General features: G+C 41.0%; 1 protein-coding gene across 1 annotated transcript in view; it reads left to right on the top strand.

The window, feature by feature from the left end:
* LOC149448718 (serine/threonine-protein kinase N1-like) overlaps nucleotides 1–18,051 on the top strand; it is a 128,194-nt gene that overhangs the window by 56,268 nt on the left and 53,875 nt on the right. Inside the window, exons 5-7 of the mRNA XM_089651777.1 lie at nucleotides 2,727–2,872; nucleotides 11,532–11,736; nucleotides 15,318–15,500. Coding sequence (XP_089507903.1) covers nucleotides 2,727–2,872; nucleotides 11,532–11,736; nucleotides 15,318–15,500 — 534 coding nt within the window. The remainder of the gene's footprint in view (nucleotides 1–2,726; nucleotides 2,873–11,531; nucleotides 11,737–15,317; nucleotides 15,501–18,051) is intronic.

Raw genomic sequence — 18,051 nt, 5'->3', positions numbered from 1 at the left:
AGTTCTTGTTGAAATGACTCCATATCAAATCCATATGATAATACGTCAGATAATCACAGCAATGTCCCACAGTGCCAGTGAACATTCATCTTTGAATGCAATCCATCCGGTGAACTCACACCACCGCCGTGCAACACATGTGCTCTTACCAGAGATGCATGACCCCCACTTTTTGAGGGGTCATAAAAAGTATGTACTAAATGGTACACAGATGTCCTCAGAGAATCCACTGCCTTGTATCCAAGCTTATTAAGTTCAGTTCACACATGGGAAAGAACACAAGCTGAAGAGTCCCATAATGTGGATCAACAAAAAAAGTTTTTTTTGGTTTTTTTTTTAAAGGAAAACAGTTAAAAACACTCACATTTAGCATAATGTAACAGAGCTGTATAAACACGGATGTCCAGATAAATTATGTCAGGTGCAATAACATCAGCACTTTTGGCTCCAATCTGACGCTTTTCGTCGAATTTTGATATCATCCGAACCCTAGATGACGTCACGATTTAATGAAACACGTGACAAATGCGGGGAAATTGCACCTCGTTTGGGGTGCGATTAAGAATGAATGGCACCCAAATGTACATTTTGCCATGATTTTAGAACAATTTGGAAGCACAGGAAAAATTGCACCAATTCTGATTGCAATTCCAAATCGCTAGGTGTAAATGCAGCCAGGGGTGGGCTGACAACTCATGGGGCACAAAAAAACCTATGAAAAAGGTACCAGGGGCATCTCATGGGGTGCCCTACTGACCCCGGGGCCTCGGGCAGTGCCCGAGTTTCCAAATGGTCAGTCCACCCCTGAATGCAGCCTTAGTCACATATGGAGAACACATATGAAGCATTTAGGATACGTTTTGTTTACATGCGTTAAGTATAGCTGAAGGCAACATTTTTGAGTAGAGAGGGATTAAAACACCTGTCAGTTTGTATTGCAGTCTGTGTCCCCATTAGGGAGATTTACCGTCTCTAGATGTCCTGGTGACCATTATCATCAAAAGTGAAAGAAAATCCCAGATTTTGAGTGGTCACTGTTCTGTCTCTCCAATCTAAGCATTGAAAGTGTGATCTCTGTAATTTACAGTTGTGATGAGATAGCGATAACTCCAATCTTAGTTGAATAACACAGGCAGTGACTCGATCAGATGACACCTTGTAGATCTTGTGAAGTTTATTCCATAAACTGAGAGAATCTTACAACAATGAACATCAGATAGGTCAAAAGATCATAATGTGATCTGCTTCCATAAAACATGAGGCATGAAGCTAAAATCTATCTATACAGCAAGAACTAAACCAAAGGAAAGGGAGGAGCAGAGACAAAATATAAAGAACACTTAAAGGCATATGACAGTCATGTGAAACATGACAGTCACCAAAACAAGAACAGAGGGAAAATCTTCCAATGGGGACATCAGCTCTGGTGACTACCAGGGATTTCTCTCTCTTTGGAGGGATTTCCTTTCACTTCATGTTTTGGCTATAGGACAGGAAGTGAAGGGAAATCTCCCCAATGGTACACAAATTGCAAAAAAAGTTAAAATACTCTCTTAGGCTAGGTTCACACCTATGCAGGTTGCGTTTCAGCCATTTCTGCATTGCGGTTTGTTTTTGCACCTGCGTTTTTGACACATTTTTTAGGCATTTTGCGGTTTTGTTTTTTTCATTTTTTAAAATCTTTCTTGTTGCTAGGTAGATTTAAAATGCGAAGTGTATAAATAGTGCATTTAAAAACATGGCAAAAAGCATAAAAAATTAAGCAAAAACGTTCTACATGCTTTTCTGCAGTGTTTCCATTGAAGCCTATAGAACCAAAAACTCAAGTTTTTGCGTTACAAAAAGTCCCTGACCCTTTCCAAACAATACACCGGGTGAAAATGCACAGGTGTGAACGGGTCCCATAGGAAATCATGTTAAATGGACTGTACTGCATTTCTGCAAAACGCTGCGGAAAACACTTAGGTGTGAACCTAGGGTAACTCTATCCCAATTTTTTTTTAATTGCCTTTAGCTCTGCTTTAATGTTCTAAGTATTGACGTATGATATATTCAATTTATCTGTAAACAAAATAAAAGAAAGGTGGAATCTTTCCATTGTATGACCTCCTATTGAAGTGTTCATTGCTGAAGTATTAATAGGTAAAAGACATTTTGAGACTCCTTACATCAGATAGTCTGTGTAAAAAATCAAGACCTTTGTTTTTGTATGTACTTCTTTACCTTTAAGGCTCATTCACATGTGCAGCAGGGCCTGCTGCTCTTCTGAAAAGTGATCCACTCTTGGATTGCTTTTCTGATGTGTTTAACAGGCAGTGAGGAGATTTTGTATCACCTGCTCACTTTAACCCCACATTAACATGCATTGCGGAGGGCTTACCCTATTCACTTGAATGAGGCAGGGAGTATAATTCCTGCTGTGGACACAAAGCATCGTGGCCGCAGCATGTGTACACCCCCAGGTGCTGTCTCTGAAGATAAAGGGGGAGTGGTTGGGTGGTAGTAAAACAGTGGCTTAACTGCAGGGTTTTAACCCCCCCCCCAAACACTAGTGTGAATGAACCCTTAAGACTCTGGTGAGATACCTATATTATAGAGATTATACAACTGCTTTTCTCTGTCATTTTATTATATGCATGGTTTTGTTTTTCTTTTGTTCTTTTTTATTACATTTTTATTAAATACACAATAGTTTGTGGCATACTCATCTTTTCTGTCTGCCTTAGGCATGTCGGAGCTGTCACACACTGAAGTGCACATTGAGGAGCTGAGACACCACTATCGGGTGGAGCGGGCGGTGTCCGAGGGGGCAGAGAACGCCCTGAGGATGCTTGGAGGTGCCAAAGCTCAGGACAAGAGTGCGGTCAATGAGGTTCGTATAATCTTCATGTTTATTCCAGAATGAAATGATTTACCACAGCAGGAACTCTGCTTTATTCCCACGGCTTACAACTGCCACCAGCCTTTTATATTCAACATACTGAAGTCATTACACTTCATGTGGGTTTGCTGTGTTCCTTATGCTGTGAAATCTCCTGTACACTGCATTTGGTCTAGGGGCTTGGCTCACATTCAAACCTGGTGTCACAACAAAAATTAGAGTCAAAGGAAATTCTCACACTGGCTTTTCAAACATCTCAATAACTATCCTTTTCTGTTAGGGGGTCCAGGAGATGTCCAAAAAGAAAATCACTAGAGAGAAAAAGGGCATTCTAGGGTGACCCACACACACACACCTATATATATATATATATATATATATATAAAAAAAGAACAGCAACTTCCTTTTATTGATGAGTTGTACACATACAGTATGTGCTTTTTAATGTTAATGTAATAAATATAACTGTAGTTTTTATATTGAATTCACATTTGTGAAGTTGTTCTTTAGAGGTACATATATATACTGACATATACATATATATATATATATATATATATATATATGCAGGGCAGCTGTTAGAAACCACGGGGCCCCATACAGCCAACCAGACAGGGCCCCCCCAAAAACACAGTTTACTATGCTTCAGTTATGAATGAACACAGTGAGTGATCGTTACCAATCACTCATTATGTTCATTCAAGAAAGGAAGAGACTGGTAAATGCAACATATTTACCGGACCCTTCCCCCACTCTCCATCCTGAAGGATCCTATTGTGTGCTTGCAGCTGGGAAGCCGGCAGCACTGCAGGGGTAGGGGCACTGGGCTGCATATGGTGCACAGAGAGGGTGATGGGTGCTGCAGAGGGGCAATTACTGGAACCAATTTCCTGTTTTGCTCTCTACAGCAGATGAAAGCCAGCAGGAGGGAGAGGAGAAGAATCCAGCTTTCAGCTGCTGCAGAAAGAGCCATTCCAGTAATTGCCCCCCCCCCCCCCGTCGTGCCGATCACCCTCCCTGCCCATACCCAGTTCACCCAGCTGCCTGCGCCCCCCTGCTGGCCTGGGTCCCATACAGAAGGACTGGTGGTACCCCCTTTTCCACAGCCCTGTATATGGATCATCCTAGAACGCCCTTTTTCTCTCTAGTGATTTTCTTTTTGTTGGTCATAGGGTGATGACCTCCCAATATATTTGTACCATATTTATCATCTCATAGCTGTTTTGACAGCCTCAAATAGTATGATTTAAAAATGGTCTAGAACAGTGGTTCTCAACCTGTGAGTCGCGATCCCTTTGGGGGTCAAACGACCCTTTCACAGGGGTCACCTAAGACCATCGGAAAACACATATTTCCTATGTGTAAAGAGCAGCTACTGTGTAGAAAGCAGCTGCTGTGTTGAAAGCAGCTACTGTGTTTTTTTTTTTTGTTTTTTTTTTTTAATTTAAATATTTATTTATTTTTCAAATAAAACAATACACATTTCCATAATGTAAAAATATAACATTACAAAATCTCATAAAACAGTAATTTCATATCATTTTCTCCCCCTAACCCCCATCCTTTCCACCCTCCCACCTCCCACCCTGCTTCAATATACCCCTGACATCTATCTGATCGACTTGTATCTCACATCCTCTGGATACCGAGGCTTGGAAAAGAAGAAGAAAGAAAGACAGGCTAATTGCTATATTTTCTCCTTTTCCTTGGCCTTTCCTCTTTTCTTCTTATCCTCTCTTTCCCTTTTCTTTATGTTTACTTACTCACTCAGTACCTTCCTTTACCTTTACTTTGAACTCCTCCCATTTCCCCCATTTCATATGATATGTCACCATCCTATCTTCCTGCATATAATAAAGTTTTTCCATTCTAGCAATCTGGTCCACTCTATTCATCCAATCCTCTTCCCTCGGTACCTCAACCCTACGCCAAAACCTAGGAATCAGACTTTTTGCTGCATTTAAGTAACACATTATACCCAGTTCTTTATATTTATTTCCAGGTAATATTGAGTTATGAAAAAGACAGGTTTCAGGGTCCAGTCCTATCTCTATTCCAGTGATAATCGTGATTTGATTTCTAATTTTTTCCCAATATACTTGTATTTTTGAACATTCCCACCATATGTGATATATCGTGCCCAGCCCTCCACACCCTCGCCAACACCAGGGTTGGTTCTTCTCACTCAACTTGTGTTCTATCACCGGTGTAAAATACCACCTTGTCAAACATTTAAAATTCATTTCCACCTCACGCATACTAATATTTTCGTGTACCATTCTATATATTTTCCTCTGTGTGTGCTCTTCCCACTCCACTCCTAAATCCTTTTCCCATTTTTCTATGTACTTTAATTTAAACTTACTATCTAAACCCGTGAGAGCTTTATATGCTTTAGCAGTGCTGTGTTTCCCATCACCTCGGTCTTCTAAGAATTTCTCAAATTCATTCCACTCTTTCCTAGTTCTAAGGGGCTTCGTCAATTTCTCCACAAATTGTTTCAGTTGATTATATCTCCATATATCTATCCTAGTGAAAATTCTTCCCTCTTCCCTTTTCAAATCCTCCAGTGTTCTTAAGTTTACCCCCTCCATTACATCTCTTAACTGAGCGTCTTCCTTCATAATCCATCTACCTGAAGTTTCCTCTTTACCTGGGGGGAAAAACTCTGAATTTCTTAGTGACATTAATAGTGAATTATAATCCCATTTCCTCTGTTTGTGCATTTTATCCCACTCCCTTATTACAATTCTCGTGTATATACTCGTGTTCTCCTCTAATTCTCTAAACTGTGGTGGCACCCATACACTCCTACCCAACTCCTTTCTACTAAGTGTATTTTCAATTGTGACCCAATGTTTACTCTTTGAATTATATATCCAGTCAAAAATTCTTGCTAAAATGACTGCCCTGTGGTATCTTTTAAAGTCTGGTACTCCCAACCCCCCCTTTTCTTTATTTCTGCTTAGCACTTCATATGATATCCTAGGTTTTTTATTTTTCCATATATATTTAGTTACCATTCGCTTAATTGTCCTAAAATACACCTCTGGAAGATTAATGGGAATCATCTGAAATTTATACAGTATTTTCAGGAGAATTACCATTTTTATCAGGTTAATACGACCCAGCCAGGAAGGATTTCCACTACCCATTTTCCTCAATTCCTCTCTAATTTCGTTTAACATTGGGATATAATTAGCTTTATAAAGATTTTTCTGTGAGGGAGTGAGTTTTACTCCCAGATACTTTATTTCTCTATCTTTCCATATAAAGGGAAATTCTCTCTGTATATTTTCTTTTTCACTCTTTGGAAGATTTATATTTAATATCTCTGTTTTGCTCGGGTTAATTTTTAGATTTGACATTTCCCCATATTCCTTCAGTGTTTTCATTAGGTTAGGAAGTGTTATCCTCGGGTTTCCAACATAGAATAATAAATCATCCGCGAAGGCGGCTATCTTATGTTCTGTCTTTCCAACATTTATTCCCCTTATATCTATATTCTTCCTAATTGTTGATAACAGGGATTCCAATGATATGGTTCCAAGGGTGCTGCAGAGGGGCAATTACTGGAACCAATTTCCTGTTTTGCTCTCTACAGCAGATGAAAGCCAGCAGGAGGGAGAGGAGAAGAATCCAGCTTTCAGCTGCTGCAGAAAGAGCCATTCCAGTAATTGCCCCCCCCCCCCCCCCCGTCGTGCCGATCACCCTCCCTGCCCATACCCAGTTCACCCAGCTGCCTGCGCCCCCCTGCTGGCCTGGGTCCCATACAGAAGGACTGGTGGTACCCCCTTTTCCACGGCCCTGTATATGGATCATCCTAGAACGCCCTTTTTCTCTCTAGTGATTTTCTTTTTGTTGGTCATAGGGTGATGACCTCCCAATATATTTGTACCATATTTATCATCTCATAGCTGTTTTTACAGCCTCAAATAGTATGATTTAAAAATGGTCTAGAACAGTGGTTCTCAACCTGTGAGTCGCGATCCCTTTGGGGGTCAAACGACCCTTTCACAGGGGTCACCTAAGACCATCGGAAAACACATATTTCCTATGTGTAAAGAGCAGCTACTGTGTAGAAAGCAGCTGCTGTGTTGAAAGCAGCTACTGTGTTGAAAGCAGCAGTACTGGAGGTAAAACAACACTTCATGAATTATAATTACTGGGTAAATAATTTTATGGTTAGGGGTCACCACAACATGAGGAACTGTATTAAAGGGTCGCGGCATTAGGAAGGTTGAGAACCACTGGTCTAGAAGATGTCCCTGATTAACCTAAATCCAAAAACATACAGTATGTAATATATTGCATTAACAATCCTCAGATGTGATGGCTGCATTCGTTTCTTTTTGCAGGTTTTTTTTTCCTTTAGGCAATCCTGCCTGTAACACACTTCCTGTTCCAGGGTGACAACGCTCACTTACCCTGCTGTATCTATGGAGAAGCAGGGTTCTCTCCCTAGAACAGGATAGAATAGTTGACAACATTTCAAAAAAGTTTTTAGGGACACCTTTCTTTTTTGTGTCCAGAAAGCCACTGAAGGCAGAGCATGTACTTTAGCCACTTACCCTCCAGAAGATTTACCTCCCTTCCTAACCAGGCCATTTTTTGCAATACGGTGCTGTGTTACTTTAACTGACAATTGCATAGTCATGCAACGCTGTACATAAATTGAATTTATGTTCTTTTTTTTCCAAAAATAGAGTTTTCTTTTGGTGGTATTTGATCACCTCTGTGGTTTTTATTTTTTATGCTATCAACAAAAAAAGACCGACAATTATGAAACAAAAAAAATATATTTTTGACTTTTTCTATAAAACATATCCAGTAAAAAAAATAAAAAAATCTAATTTCTTCAAAAACGTAGGCCAAAATGTACCTGTCTTTGCTAAAAAAAAATCCCAATAAGTGTATAATAATGGGTTTACGTGAAAGTTATAGAGCCTGCAAATGCCGTTATATATACTGGAATTTGTATTTTTATTTTTTTTATACTAGTAATGGCGGCAATCAGCAACTTATAGTGGGACTGTGGGACTGCGGCAGGAATTCCGACAATGGGTGGGAACTGACTAACTGCCACTGACATCCCCAGTGACACTAATACAGTTATCAGTACTAATAAAAGAGCACTGACATTGTACTAATGACACTGGGTAGGAAGGGGTTAACATCCGGGGCGATCAAAGAGTTAACTGTGTGTTGTGTGTGTTTTACATTATGTGCTGTGTGTGTTTTACTATGGAGACATGCTGTGCAAAGAGATACAAAGCAGCATGTCCTTGCTGACAGAAGAGAGACCTGTGTTGTTTACACACAGGTCTCTCCCCCACGTCAGCTCTGCCAACAATCACGGAGTCCCAGCTGAGAATCACCGGCCGGGACTTGGTGATTGACATGTCCAACAGCCAATAGCAGTGCGGGCAGGGTGGCGCATGCACGTGCCCCCATCATTATATTTACGTGACTTTTTGCAGCCCTGCTGCCCTGTAGCAGCTCTTCTGCGGGCAGGTAGTTAATTAGGGGTGGGGCAATCATTTATTATGCACGTGGTTCTACAAGGAACTTAATCATGTGCATCCATTAGGGATCTGACAACAATTAAATAGTTACACAGGTTATCCCCCCCCTTCAGTCTATTATGAATGCTGCTGCTAGACTCATACACCTTACCAACCGATCAGCGACTGCTGCCCCTCTCTGCCAATCCCTCCACTGGCTTCCACTAACCCAATGTATAAAATTCAAAATACTAACCACAGCTTACAAAGCCATCCACAACACTGCCCCTAGCTACATCACCAACCTCATCCACAGATATCGCCCAAATCGCCTGCTCCGATCCTCCCAAGACATCTTGTTCTCTAGCTCCCTCATCACTTCCTCCCATGCTTGCCTCCAAGATTTCTCCTGAGCCTCTCCCACCCTCTGGAACTCTCTACCCCAGTATGTCTGGTCAGCCCCCACCCTGTCTGCATTTAGGCGATCTTTGAAAACTTACTTATTCAGGGAAGCCTACCCCACCTCTGCCTAAGAACTGTACTTGAGTCACCTCCACCAGATCATCCCCCTTTTGACACCATCACAGTGAGCGGACAGAGCTTCTGGGCAAGCTGAATGTCTCTACTTGAGTGTCCCTGACCGGCCTTGATTTCCGGGACGGAAAATTACATGCGATATACCTCACTGCATACATGTGAACCCAGAATTAAGGACACTTTTGGGGAGTATTCATTCTGTAAGGGAAGACCGTGAGATGGTGAACTTTGTAAACAGTTTCAAAACATAGCTTGTTCCAATATGCTTTTAATCTCTGGAAATCTCAGTGTGCCCAGTGGGAAATGTTAACATATTGCTCTTTGCCAACTGTCTACACAGAATATTATGTCTGTGAAAACATTCTGTAGATAGCTATGCAACACTGCAGATAGATTCAAGTGAGCCTGCGTTTGCCCATCCAGAGCAAAGCAACATTTCACTTAGAGCAGATCGTCACCCTTTATGTCAGGTTCCCCACTCTCCACCCCTCCTCTACATGAATACGGCAGTGTTTTTTTTTTTTAATTCACTTTTTTATTTTAGGCAAACAGAGAGGCCCCGCCTCTCTTTTCATGTCATTTGCCTAGGCGTGCACAGTGCTCGCTGGGCCTCCTGGGATATACACGTCACATATTCCAGGAGGCCTTTAGTCTTTCATTCAGTAAGGAGGGGGGCGGGATGACGTCACAAGTAAGATGGCGGCGTGGGACCAAGCGCTGTGTGGTGACAGAAGGATGTCAACGGGGCAACGCTGGAGGATCCAGTGGCTGGGTGAGTATCCCAACTGTGCAGATAACACCATCCAGGAAGCAAGGGTATAGAAAAAAATGGGGGGGGGGAATGAAGGTACTCTTGAACTTCCTCTCCTAGCTGCACATACTCACCTTCCCTTTGGGGCCATGCAACGCTATTCAGGAGCTAAGAAAAATATCCTGTAGTTCTAGGTATGGGGAACATGTAACAGCTCTGGTGATAGGTGGCTGTAAACCTCAGACATGAAATTTGAACAAAGCATATCCCTCTATAGTGTCTACTTGTCTCAGTTAGGAGCACTAAGTGTGATTTCTGTTCCTCTGCTTTGAGCATGAGTCACTTCTGATAAGCTTTCCTGACACCAAGAGAAAAATGGTGACAGGGGAGGGAGCTCCAGCAGAGTGACAGCAGAGAGTCATCTCTGTTCCTGTGAGCTGTGTGGAGGTGGGTGTGTCCCTTTCCTCCAATTAGCTCTCAGAACTCTCCATAGTGAACTCTGCAGTTTGTAGTTTCAGCTCTCCGCCCCTTTTCTCTGAACTTTCAAACAAGCCTTATAAATTCAGCACTTTGACTGGCTGTAGAGGAAAGAAATCTGTAGATAAACATGTACAACTTAAATAGGAGGATTTGTTTAATCTCCGTGTATTATCTGAGGCCAGTTACTTCAATAGGTATATGTAAGGGTTTACAACCACTTTAAAGCTTTAAGACACATCATAACACTCCTTAACCTCCCTGGCGGTATTCCCGAGTGTAGCTCGGGGTTAACTTTCAGTACCAGAAGCGGTAACCCCGAGCTACACTCGGGATTACCCTGCAGCATTGCTCCGGGATCCCTCCTGCACTCATCTTGTCCTGCGTTCCCGCGATGTCCCCCCTGCAGCATCCCCGGCTATCCCCTCCAGTTGATGCCGGCATCTGTCTTCCGGGTTCCGTTTCCTGTGATGTTGGGACGTACGGGGGAAAGAACTGGCGGGAAATTCAAAAATTTTAAAAGTAACATTTACTCAATACATTAAAATCACATAGTAAAACATTACTGTATCAAACCATTTCACATACATTTTGTCCCGAGTGCTTTGTCCTGTGCCCTGCCTGCATTTTTTCTGCCTGGAAACTGAGAAACGTCCATGGCGTCCAAAAAGCGTCCCTTTACGTCAAAATCGGTTTTAGACCAGCTAGAGAACAGCGATAGTAAATCAGAACCACTTGCAGAATTGAGTGATAATGATTCGTGGGGAAATTCATCATCAGACACTGAAAACTATTTTGTGACTTTGCTCAGTGATGTGCGAACTTGGCGCTCTATTTCAGATTTCAGTGTTTTTGGTTTGATTACATTATTGAATTAAATTTATTATTATTTTATTATTTTTTATTATATTATAATTTATGATTTCGTGTTTCAAATTTTATCATACCTGGGATGTTTACTAGACTCTGGTTAGGACAGATTTCAGTGAGTTATTCCTAAGAATTACAGGCCTACAATAAAAAATCAACATATTTCCATGCAAAAAGGTACCACTTTGAGCACAGAAATACTGACATAATCAGACCGCTAGGGAGGTTTATATGCATTTGTTAACACATAACAAAGGACCAGATAGGTCAGAATGGACACTAAGCTAAAGCCACAGATCCTGTACTGAAATGTAACAGCTCTGATCCTCCCAAACTTGGCAAGTATTGGCTTAGATGATGAATAACTTCCTGCAAGAAAAGCAAAATGACAAAGAAGTGACTTTACAGCTGTAGCACAGTTAACATGAAGAATGTTATAGCTTCGTCTTATGTAAACGGAAGACTGTCTAGAAAATCAATGTTTTTTTAGATTGTTTCTTGTGTTAATTAGGTACAAACTCGTCTTGTGGAGTCTCGGCAGAGGTTGGATCTACTGACTATGGCTCTACAAAAATGTCTAGAAGACCTTCCTGATGACCACCCTAAAAGATGCCTCTTGCGAGAGGAGATGGCAATGTGTGTTTCTCCAACCAGACACAGCGCTCCTTCCCACTCTTCTCCTCATAGCACTTTCACCAAATCAGCCCCCCTCACAGGTAATGCTTCCCATGGGACTGCAAACATAGAATATTTGAAATGATATTAAAGGCAACTGAAAAAAAAAAATAACAGACATGTTATACTTATCTTCTTTGTGCTGTGGTTTTGCACAGAACAGTCCCAATCCTTCTTTTCTCGGGGCCCCCACCAGCACTCCTGTCCCCTCCCTCTTGCCAAGTGGCCCCAGAGCAAACAGCTTGCTATGGAGGCACCCAAACAGGCTCTCTCCTGAGCTGCTGATCTGTGTGTCCATCCACCCACAGACCTGTGGCTCAGCCCCGCCTCCTCTCTCTCCTCATTGGCTCACTGGCCGTGATTGACATTGCCAATGGCTCCTGCTTCTCTCTCATAAGGAGGGAGAGTCCCTGGAGAGCTCTTGTGCACATCGCTGGATCATGATGGGGCTCAGGTAAGTATTGGGGGGTGGGGGGGCTGCTGCACAAAGAAGGTTTTTACCTTCATGCATAGAATGCATGAAGGTAAAAAACCTTGAGCCTTTACTACCACTTTAATTTTGGCATATACCATTTTCTTGGTGCCTCACCATGGTTACACATGGTTGCTTTCTCTGCCCCATCCAACCCACAAAACCAGTGAAAAGCACAGTATATACTGTAAAACTTAACAGCATTCTACCTTACCTGTCTCTCTTGTCCTTAACCACTTCCCGACCGGCCGTTGTATATAAACGGCCGGACGGTGGCACTGCAGGGTCGGGTGGCCGTCTATAAACGGCCTCCCCGCACCCTGCTTGTGCGCGCTCCCTGGGAGCGCGCAGCACCGCGATCCGGTGCCCGCTGTGTCCTCCGGAGACAGTGAAACACCGATCGTCGGACGGGACCTCTGTACGAGGTCCTGATCATGTGATCACTGATTGGCTAATCAGTGATCACATGCAAAGTAGTAAGCAAGATGTCACTTCTGACATCATTGCTTACTATGTGTGAAATCTGTGAATGATCACAGAGGTCACATGGTACAAGGCTATTCACAAAAGCCTTGTACCATGTGACAAGCTGTGACCAATCACAGCTCACTCAGTTCTTATCAATGAGTGCAAGAATGCACACAGAGAGAAAGAGAAATGATTGCTTTTACATCCTATATGGGTGTAAAAGCAATCAGTGTAAAAAAAAAAAAACAAAATCTTCATCACCCCTCACAAGTAGTACAGTGTCACCATGGTGACACTGTACTGCTAGGGTGACAGTATGTAAAAAAATAAAAATAAAAAATAATATAAAAAAATAAAATAAAAATGTAAAAAAAAAAATGTTTAAAAATTATAATTTTTGCTTATAAACTAATTTGAAAATTTTTTTTTTTTACTAAAAAGATAACGGAATAAATTTTGGCTAAGATTTATGATATATTATTTATTTGCAAAATTTTATTAAAAAAAAACTTTTTTTCAAAATTTTTGGACATTTCATTTACATAGCAAAAAAAATACAAATCCCAGTGGTGAATAAATACCACCAAAATAAAGCTTTATCTATCTAAAAAAAATGGTAAAAAAGTCATTTGGGTACAGTGTTGCATGACCGCGCAATTGTCATTCAAAGTGTGATAGCCCTGGTCAGGAAGGGGGTAAAAGTGTCCGGTCTGGAAGTGGTTAAGACTGCATGACCAGTGATGCTGAGGTTTTGATCCCTACTGTGCTGTGGTTTGGATATGGACAGAGCTTTTTGCTGATTCACTGATTCTCTCTAACCCCTATACAGCTATAATTTACTCTTACTGATTTGTGCCATTTTTGAGTTCTTATTATTACCCTTTATATTTAAGCCCTGAAGAAGGGGGATATCATCAAGCCCCTGAAACACATTGACTGTTCTTTGTTCCTGTCCATGAACCAATATTAATATTAAAAGAGTTTGGACTCTCAGACTGGCGCTGTCATTAGACTTTATATACATGAAGCTTCATATCTGGGCCCCCTGTTTTGAGAAGTGCCCAGTTTTTGTTGACAGTGACCTAGTCAGAGCCATTGTACCTTACCAGGATCTGACCAATCTTTTAATCATTTGAATCCTGTGGCTCACTTTTTCCAGATCATTTTAGCATAACGTCCTTTTTCCTTGTGCCTCTCGATGTTTACCTTTTGGTTGGGTACTCTTCCCCAACCCACAAAAATAGTGAAAACTCTATAAACATATAGGACATATAGCCTCACCAATCTTTCTTTTTTCTTCATAAGTTCATGACCAGTGGTGCTGAGTTTCTAGTCCTTTACTGTTCTGTGCTTTGGATAGAAACAGAACAACCAACCATAAGTACGCTGCCATATGGGGGCAGCAAGAAATGTTGTTATTGCTTTACAAATATCCTATTCCTTCCAAATAGGAAGTTTGGATATTTTCCCCCAATACCTGTTCTGTTTATTACCCTTCAAATGGACAGGCAGTGAGGAGAAATCTCCATGATGGGGATAGCAACAACCTAAGATGTTGGCAGTGATCCAAACCCTTCTCTACTACCCATATGGAAGAAAAATATATTTTAAATATATTCTTCCCAAATATATTGACATATATGTGAAATACTACAATTTTGACCATATTCTATATATATATATATATATATATATATATATTGAAATGCGTTTTTATTACAAGATATATGAAAAATATTATTCAAAATGCATTTTCAAATATACTGTATGTCTTTAAAAATACAAATCTACATTTTTGGAATGCATTTACAAATAAATGTAAAAATATATGTTACAATTACTTTTTTATATTTTAAAAAAATCTGAAGAATATATTTAAAAAATATATATTTTTCAAAATATATTTTGTAATAAAAACGCATTTCAACATACTGTGTATATATATATATATATATATATATATATATATATATATATATATATATATATATATATAAATAAATTTCAATATATTGAATATGGCCCAAGTTGTAGTATTTAAAAATATGTCAATATATTTGGGAAGAATATTTTTAAAATATATTTCAAATATATTTTTTTCCATGTGGGTAACGAGTCGGATTGTAATATAACTCAAATTTTACCGTCAGTGTCAAATCTGATTACAGCGAGAGGGGAGAAACTTTGATAAGGATTGCCGCATTGCCTCATTGCTTAAGAATTACCCTAAATCCCCCCCCCTCCCCATAAAACCACAATGTATTTGCACTACCTGTTAGTAGGTCTTTTGGGATCTGGCATTGGATTGGGGGATGCAGGGGGAGAGAATGTGCCCATATTGATGCCTTGACTCCCAGGGCACTCTGAAGATCTGGCATGAAACCCAAATGGAAATGAAAATCAATACCTTATAGTGCCTGTTGGCATCGGTAATGTAAGATTTAAGCTGTAGGATGGCCTATTGTATAGCTGTGCCTGGACAAGTCCATTTGGGGAGGGGGGCAGTGTCCCCATATTCATTCAAATACTTCCTTTCAATCTTCCTTGCAAAGAAGCTTTAAATGTAATTTATTGTATTTCAGAAAGTTTTCTAAATTACAGTTAATAATAAATAACTAGGTTAATAGACCAAAGTACCCATATCCAAAGATCCATGTTTCTGTGTGTGGTCTCTTCTTACAGGTGTGTTAGAGGTGCGGCTCCTAGGCTGTACTGACCTATTAGACACCGTCCCTGGACGCACAAAGAACTCACCGACCTGGTTACCTGGAAACAGCCCTCTAGAAGGAAAAAGCCTGAAAACACGCACTGCACGGAGCATGTACTCACGCGCAACCAGTATTAATCGAAGCGAGGAATTGTCAAGTACTCATCACTTTTTATATTTGTTATGTACCAATGCACTAGACATATATCTTGTTTTAAACAAAATCTGCCTTAAAGGCATTGTACACTTTCAAAGTAATTTTGTTGTTTTAACTAGGTATTAATAGTTTTAATTAATAGTTATATTCCCGGTGCTGTTTGCCTTACCTTGTAATGATGGGCACACATGTTGTGACTAAAGTTTGTATAGTCATGGCTTATCTATTCCTCTATGTCCATGTATTCATTCACTTAGCTTGTCTCTATTCACTAAAGGGACAGACAAGTTCTTGTTCCAGGTCATGCAGCATAAAGTCCATGACTCGCCACTTCCTCTTGTTGTATAACAAATGTGGGTGTGGTAATGTAATGAAGCATATCTATTCCAGGATGGTGATCTTTCTGTTGATTGCTCTTCCTGTTTGTGTCTGTGTCAAATCTAATTACTATTTAGATCTCACCTGCACCAGGGCTACACCGAGAGAGCCAGGAATTGTGGGATATGTAGTTTCTTAGTTTCTTCAAGTGAATGTCAGTTCTCACACTACAGACAGCGGTCATGCATTAATCTGTGCAGTGCCATGTGACACGCCTCATGTTTGAACAGAAACATAAACTTCTGACACAGAAATGTGCAGATTAAAGCAGGCCATACATGGGTCGAATTCCGAACGTTTTTTCGAAAATCGAAAACATTGTTTGTTCTAATATCCAATGGTGCCACCAATGATTTTGAAAATCGGTCGTTTTTCATGAATTTTCCAGCATGCCCGATAATCGAAATGGAGAGGAACCACAAAAATCGGCCGGTGCTATTGCCCCACTAATAGCTAAAATTGGCCGATTATTCTTAGGTCCGATTTTTGAACGAAAAATCGTTGAATATCGACCCATGTATGGCCGGCCTTACTCTATTATAGACTCTAGGCAAAAAAACAACACCATGAAACTACAATGTCAATGCACATTTTATGCTGGAGATAAATACAATGTGCAGGTAGGAAGGTCTGTGGAAGAGTCAGATAGCTCTACCTAGCTACCACTCATTTCAACAAAATATTTCTTAGACCCTGTCTTCTTTTCCTGGAATTCTCATTTATACCATTACAGAGATGGCAACAAGGGGAGGTGGGCAAAGTTGGTAATTCCACTGGGGAAATACTGTATAGCCACTAGGCAATACAGCACACCTTTTCCCACCTACAAATGAAACATCTGTTTCGGGGGGGGAAGGTCTCTTTTGTTTGTTCTTGCTCATGAAAAAACAAAGCTTTCCAATCATATACACGTTCTCTGTTTGCCTTGTTTTCTGTATAGATGATGTATACCCAAAATTGTATAAACTATCACGGTCATGTACTTAGTCATATGATCCTTCAATGTGACCAAACCGATCTAATAAAAAAAAATGCAGAAACTCTCAGTCTCCCTAGTGCCCAACCTGCAGCTGGAGATCTGCATTTGCCCCTATGGTGTTTGCCCTGTGGCCCTTTGACCCCAGCAGTCAACAGTGGTAGTGCTGATTTTGTAAAGGAGAGTTAATGGCAGTGATCTCCGGCAGTCTCATGAAATATGTTTCCAGTTCGACTGTCTTCAACACCATGTCCCCAACCACATCTGTAGCATATTCAGTTTCTAACCATTCCCTATAGTAAGTCGGCAGTCTCTGACAGTCTTCTGTAGCATAATTCATACTAAATATTATGTGTGGCCCTTTGATGATGTCACAGTTAAGGCCCTCATGTTTTGCAAGTTGACATCCACTGTTCTGTCTGCTATAGAGAGCTGCCTAGGTGTCACGATATAAGGTCAGGTTCAGAGACCAGTTGCTACAGCAGTTGTAAGGCTTACCTGAAACCAGCAGGATTGGTACACCAGCGGCCCACCCTGGGAATGACGCAGGCTCACCTGAGGTGCGGGGTCTAAGCATCCACCTGTCTTCCCCAGAGCTCCTAATGGTGGAGATGGATTTGGCCGCGTGTGAATGCCAGGTCGCAGATCTCAAGATCACCCCACCAGGGAATGAGTAGGCTGGAAACCAAAAGTGGATCAAACAGTTCAGGGATCAAACAGAAGCGGAGGCAGTCACAAGCCAAGGGTCAGTCACCAATGGTAGTAGATAGGATGAGGCAGAATCGTAGTCAGTAGCAGGCCAAAGGTTGGTAACGTAGATGAAGACAGCAGCAGGAACAGTAAGCGGGATATTGGCTGGTAAGGCACAATAATCTGGCAACCAGGAAGTGCAGAGACATGGCTTTTATAGGAAGTTCATGGGAGGAGCAAGGAGTTCAAGGTTCAAGACAAAACAGGGCCAAGGCAGGATCAGCCAAAGAATTGTCAAGGGAGCTGTCCAGCATTCCAGGTAGCTCAGTGAGAAGAAACACTGTCTCTCACTGCAGAAGGCCCAGGTTTGATTCCAGGCTCTGACACTAGGTCGGCTATGGCAGAATTCTGTTGACCACTTCTGATCAATCGAACAAATATCTGTGTATGTGCCTGAAAATCCACAGTAATGCAGACTGATTCAATGATTGTTTTTGATGAGCTGCAT

Source organism: Staurois parvus, unplaced genomic scaffold (genome assembly GCF_062004578.1).
Source record: "Staurois parvus isolate SC_StPar_1 unplaced genomic scaffold, SC_StPar_1.0 ptg000662l, whole genome shotgun sequence".
Classification (NCBI taxonomy): domain Eukaryota; kingdom Metazoa; phylum Chordata; class Amphibia; order Anura; family Ranidae; genus Staurois; species Staurois parvus.
The sequence above is the reverse complement of the archived record's forward strand: the minus strand, read 5'-3'. Positions and strand labels throughout refer to the sequence as shown.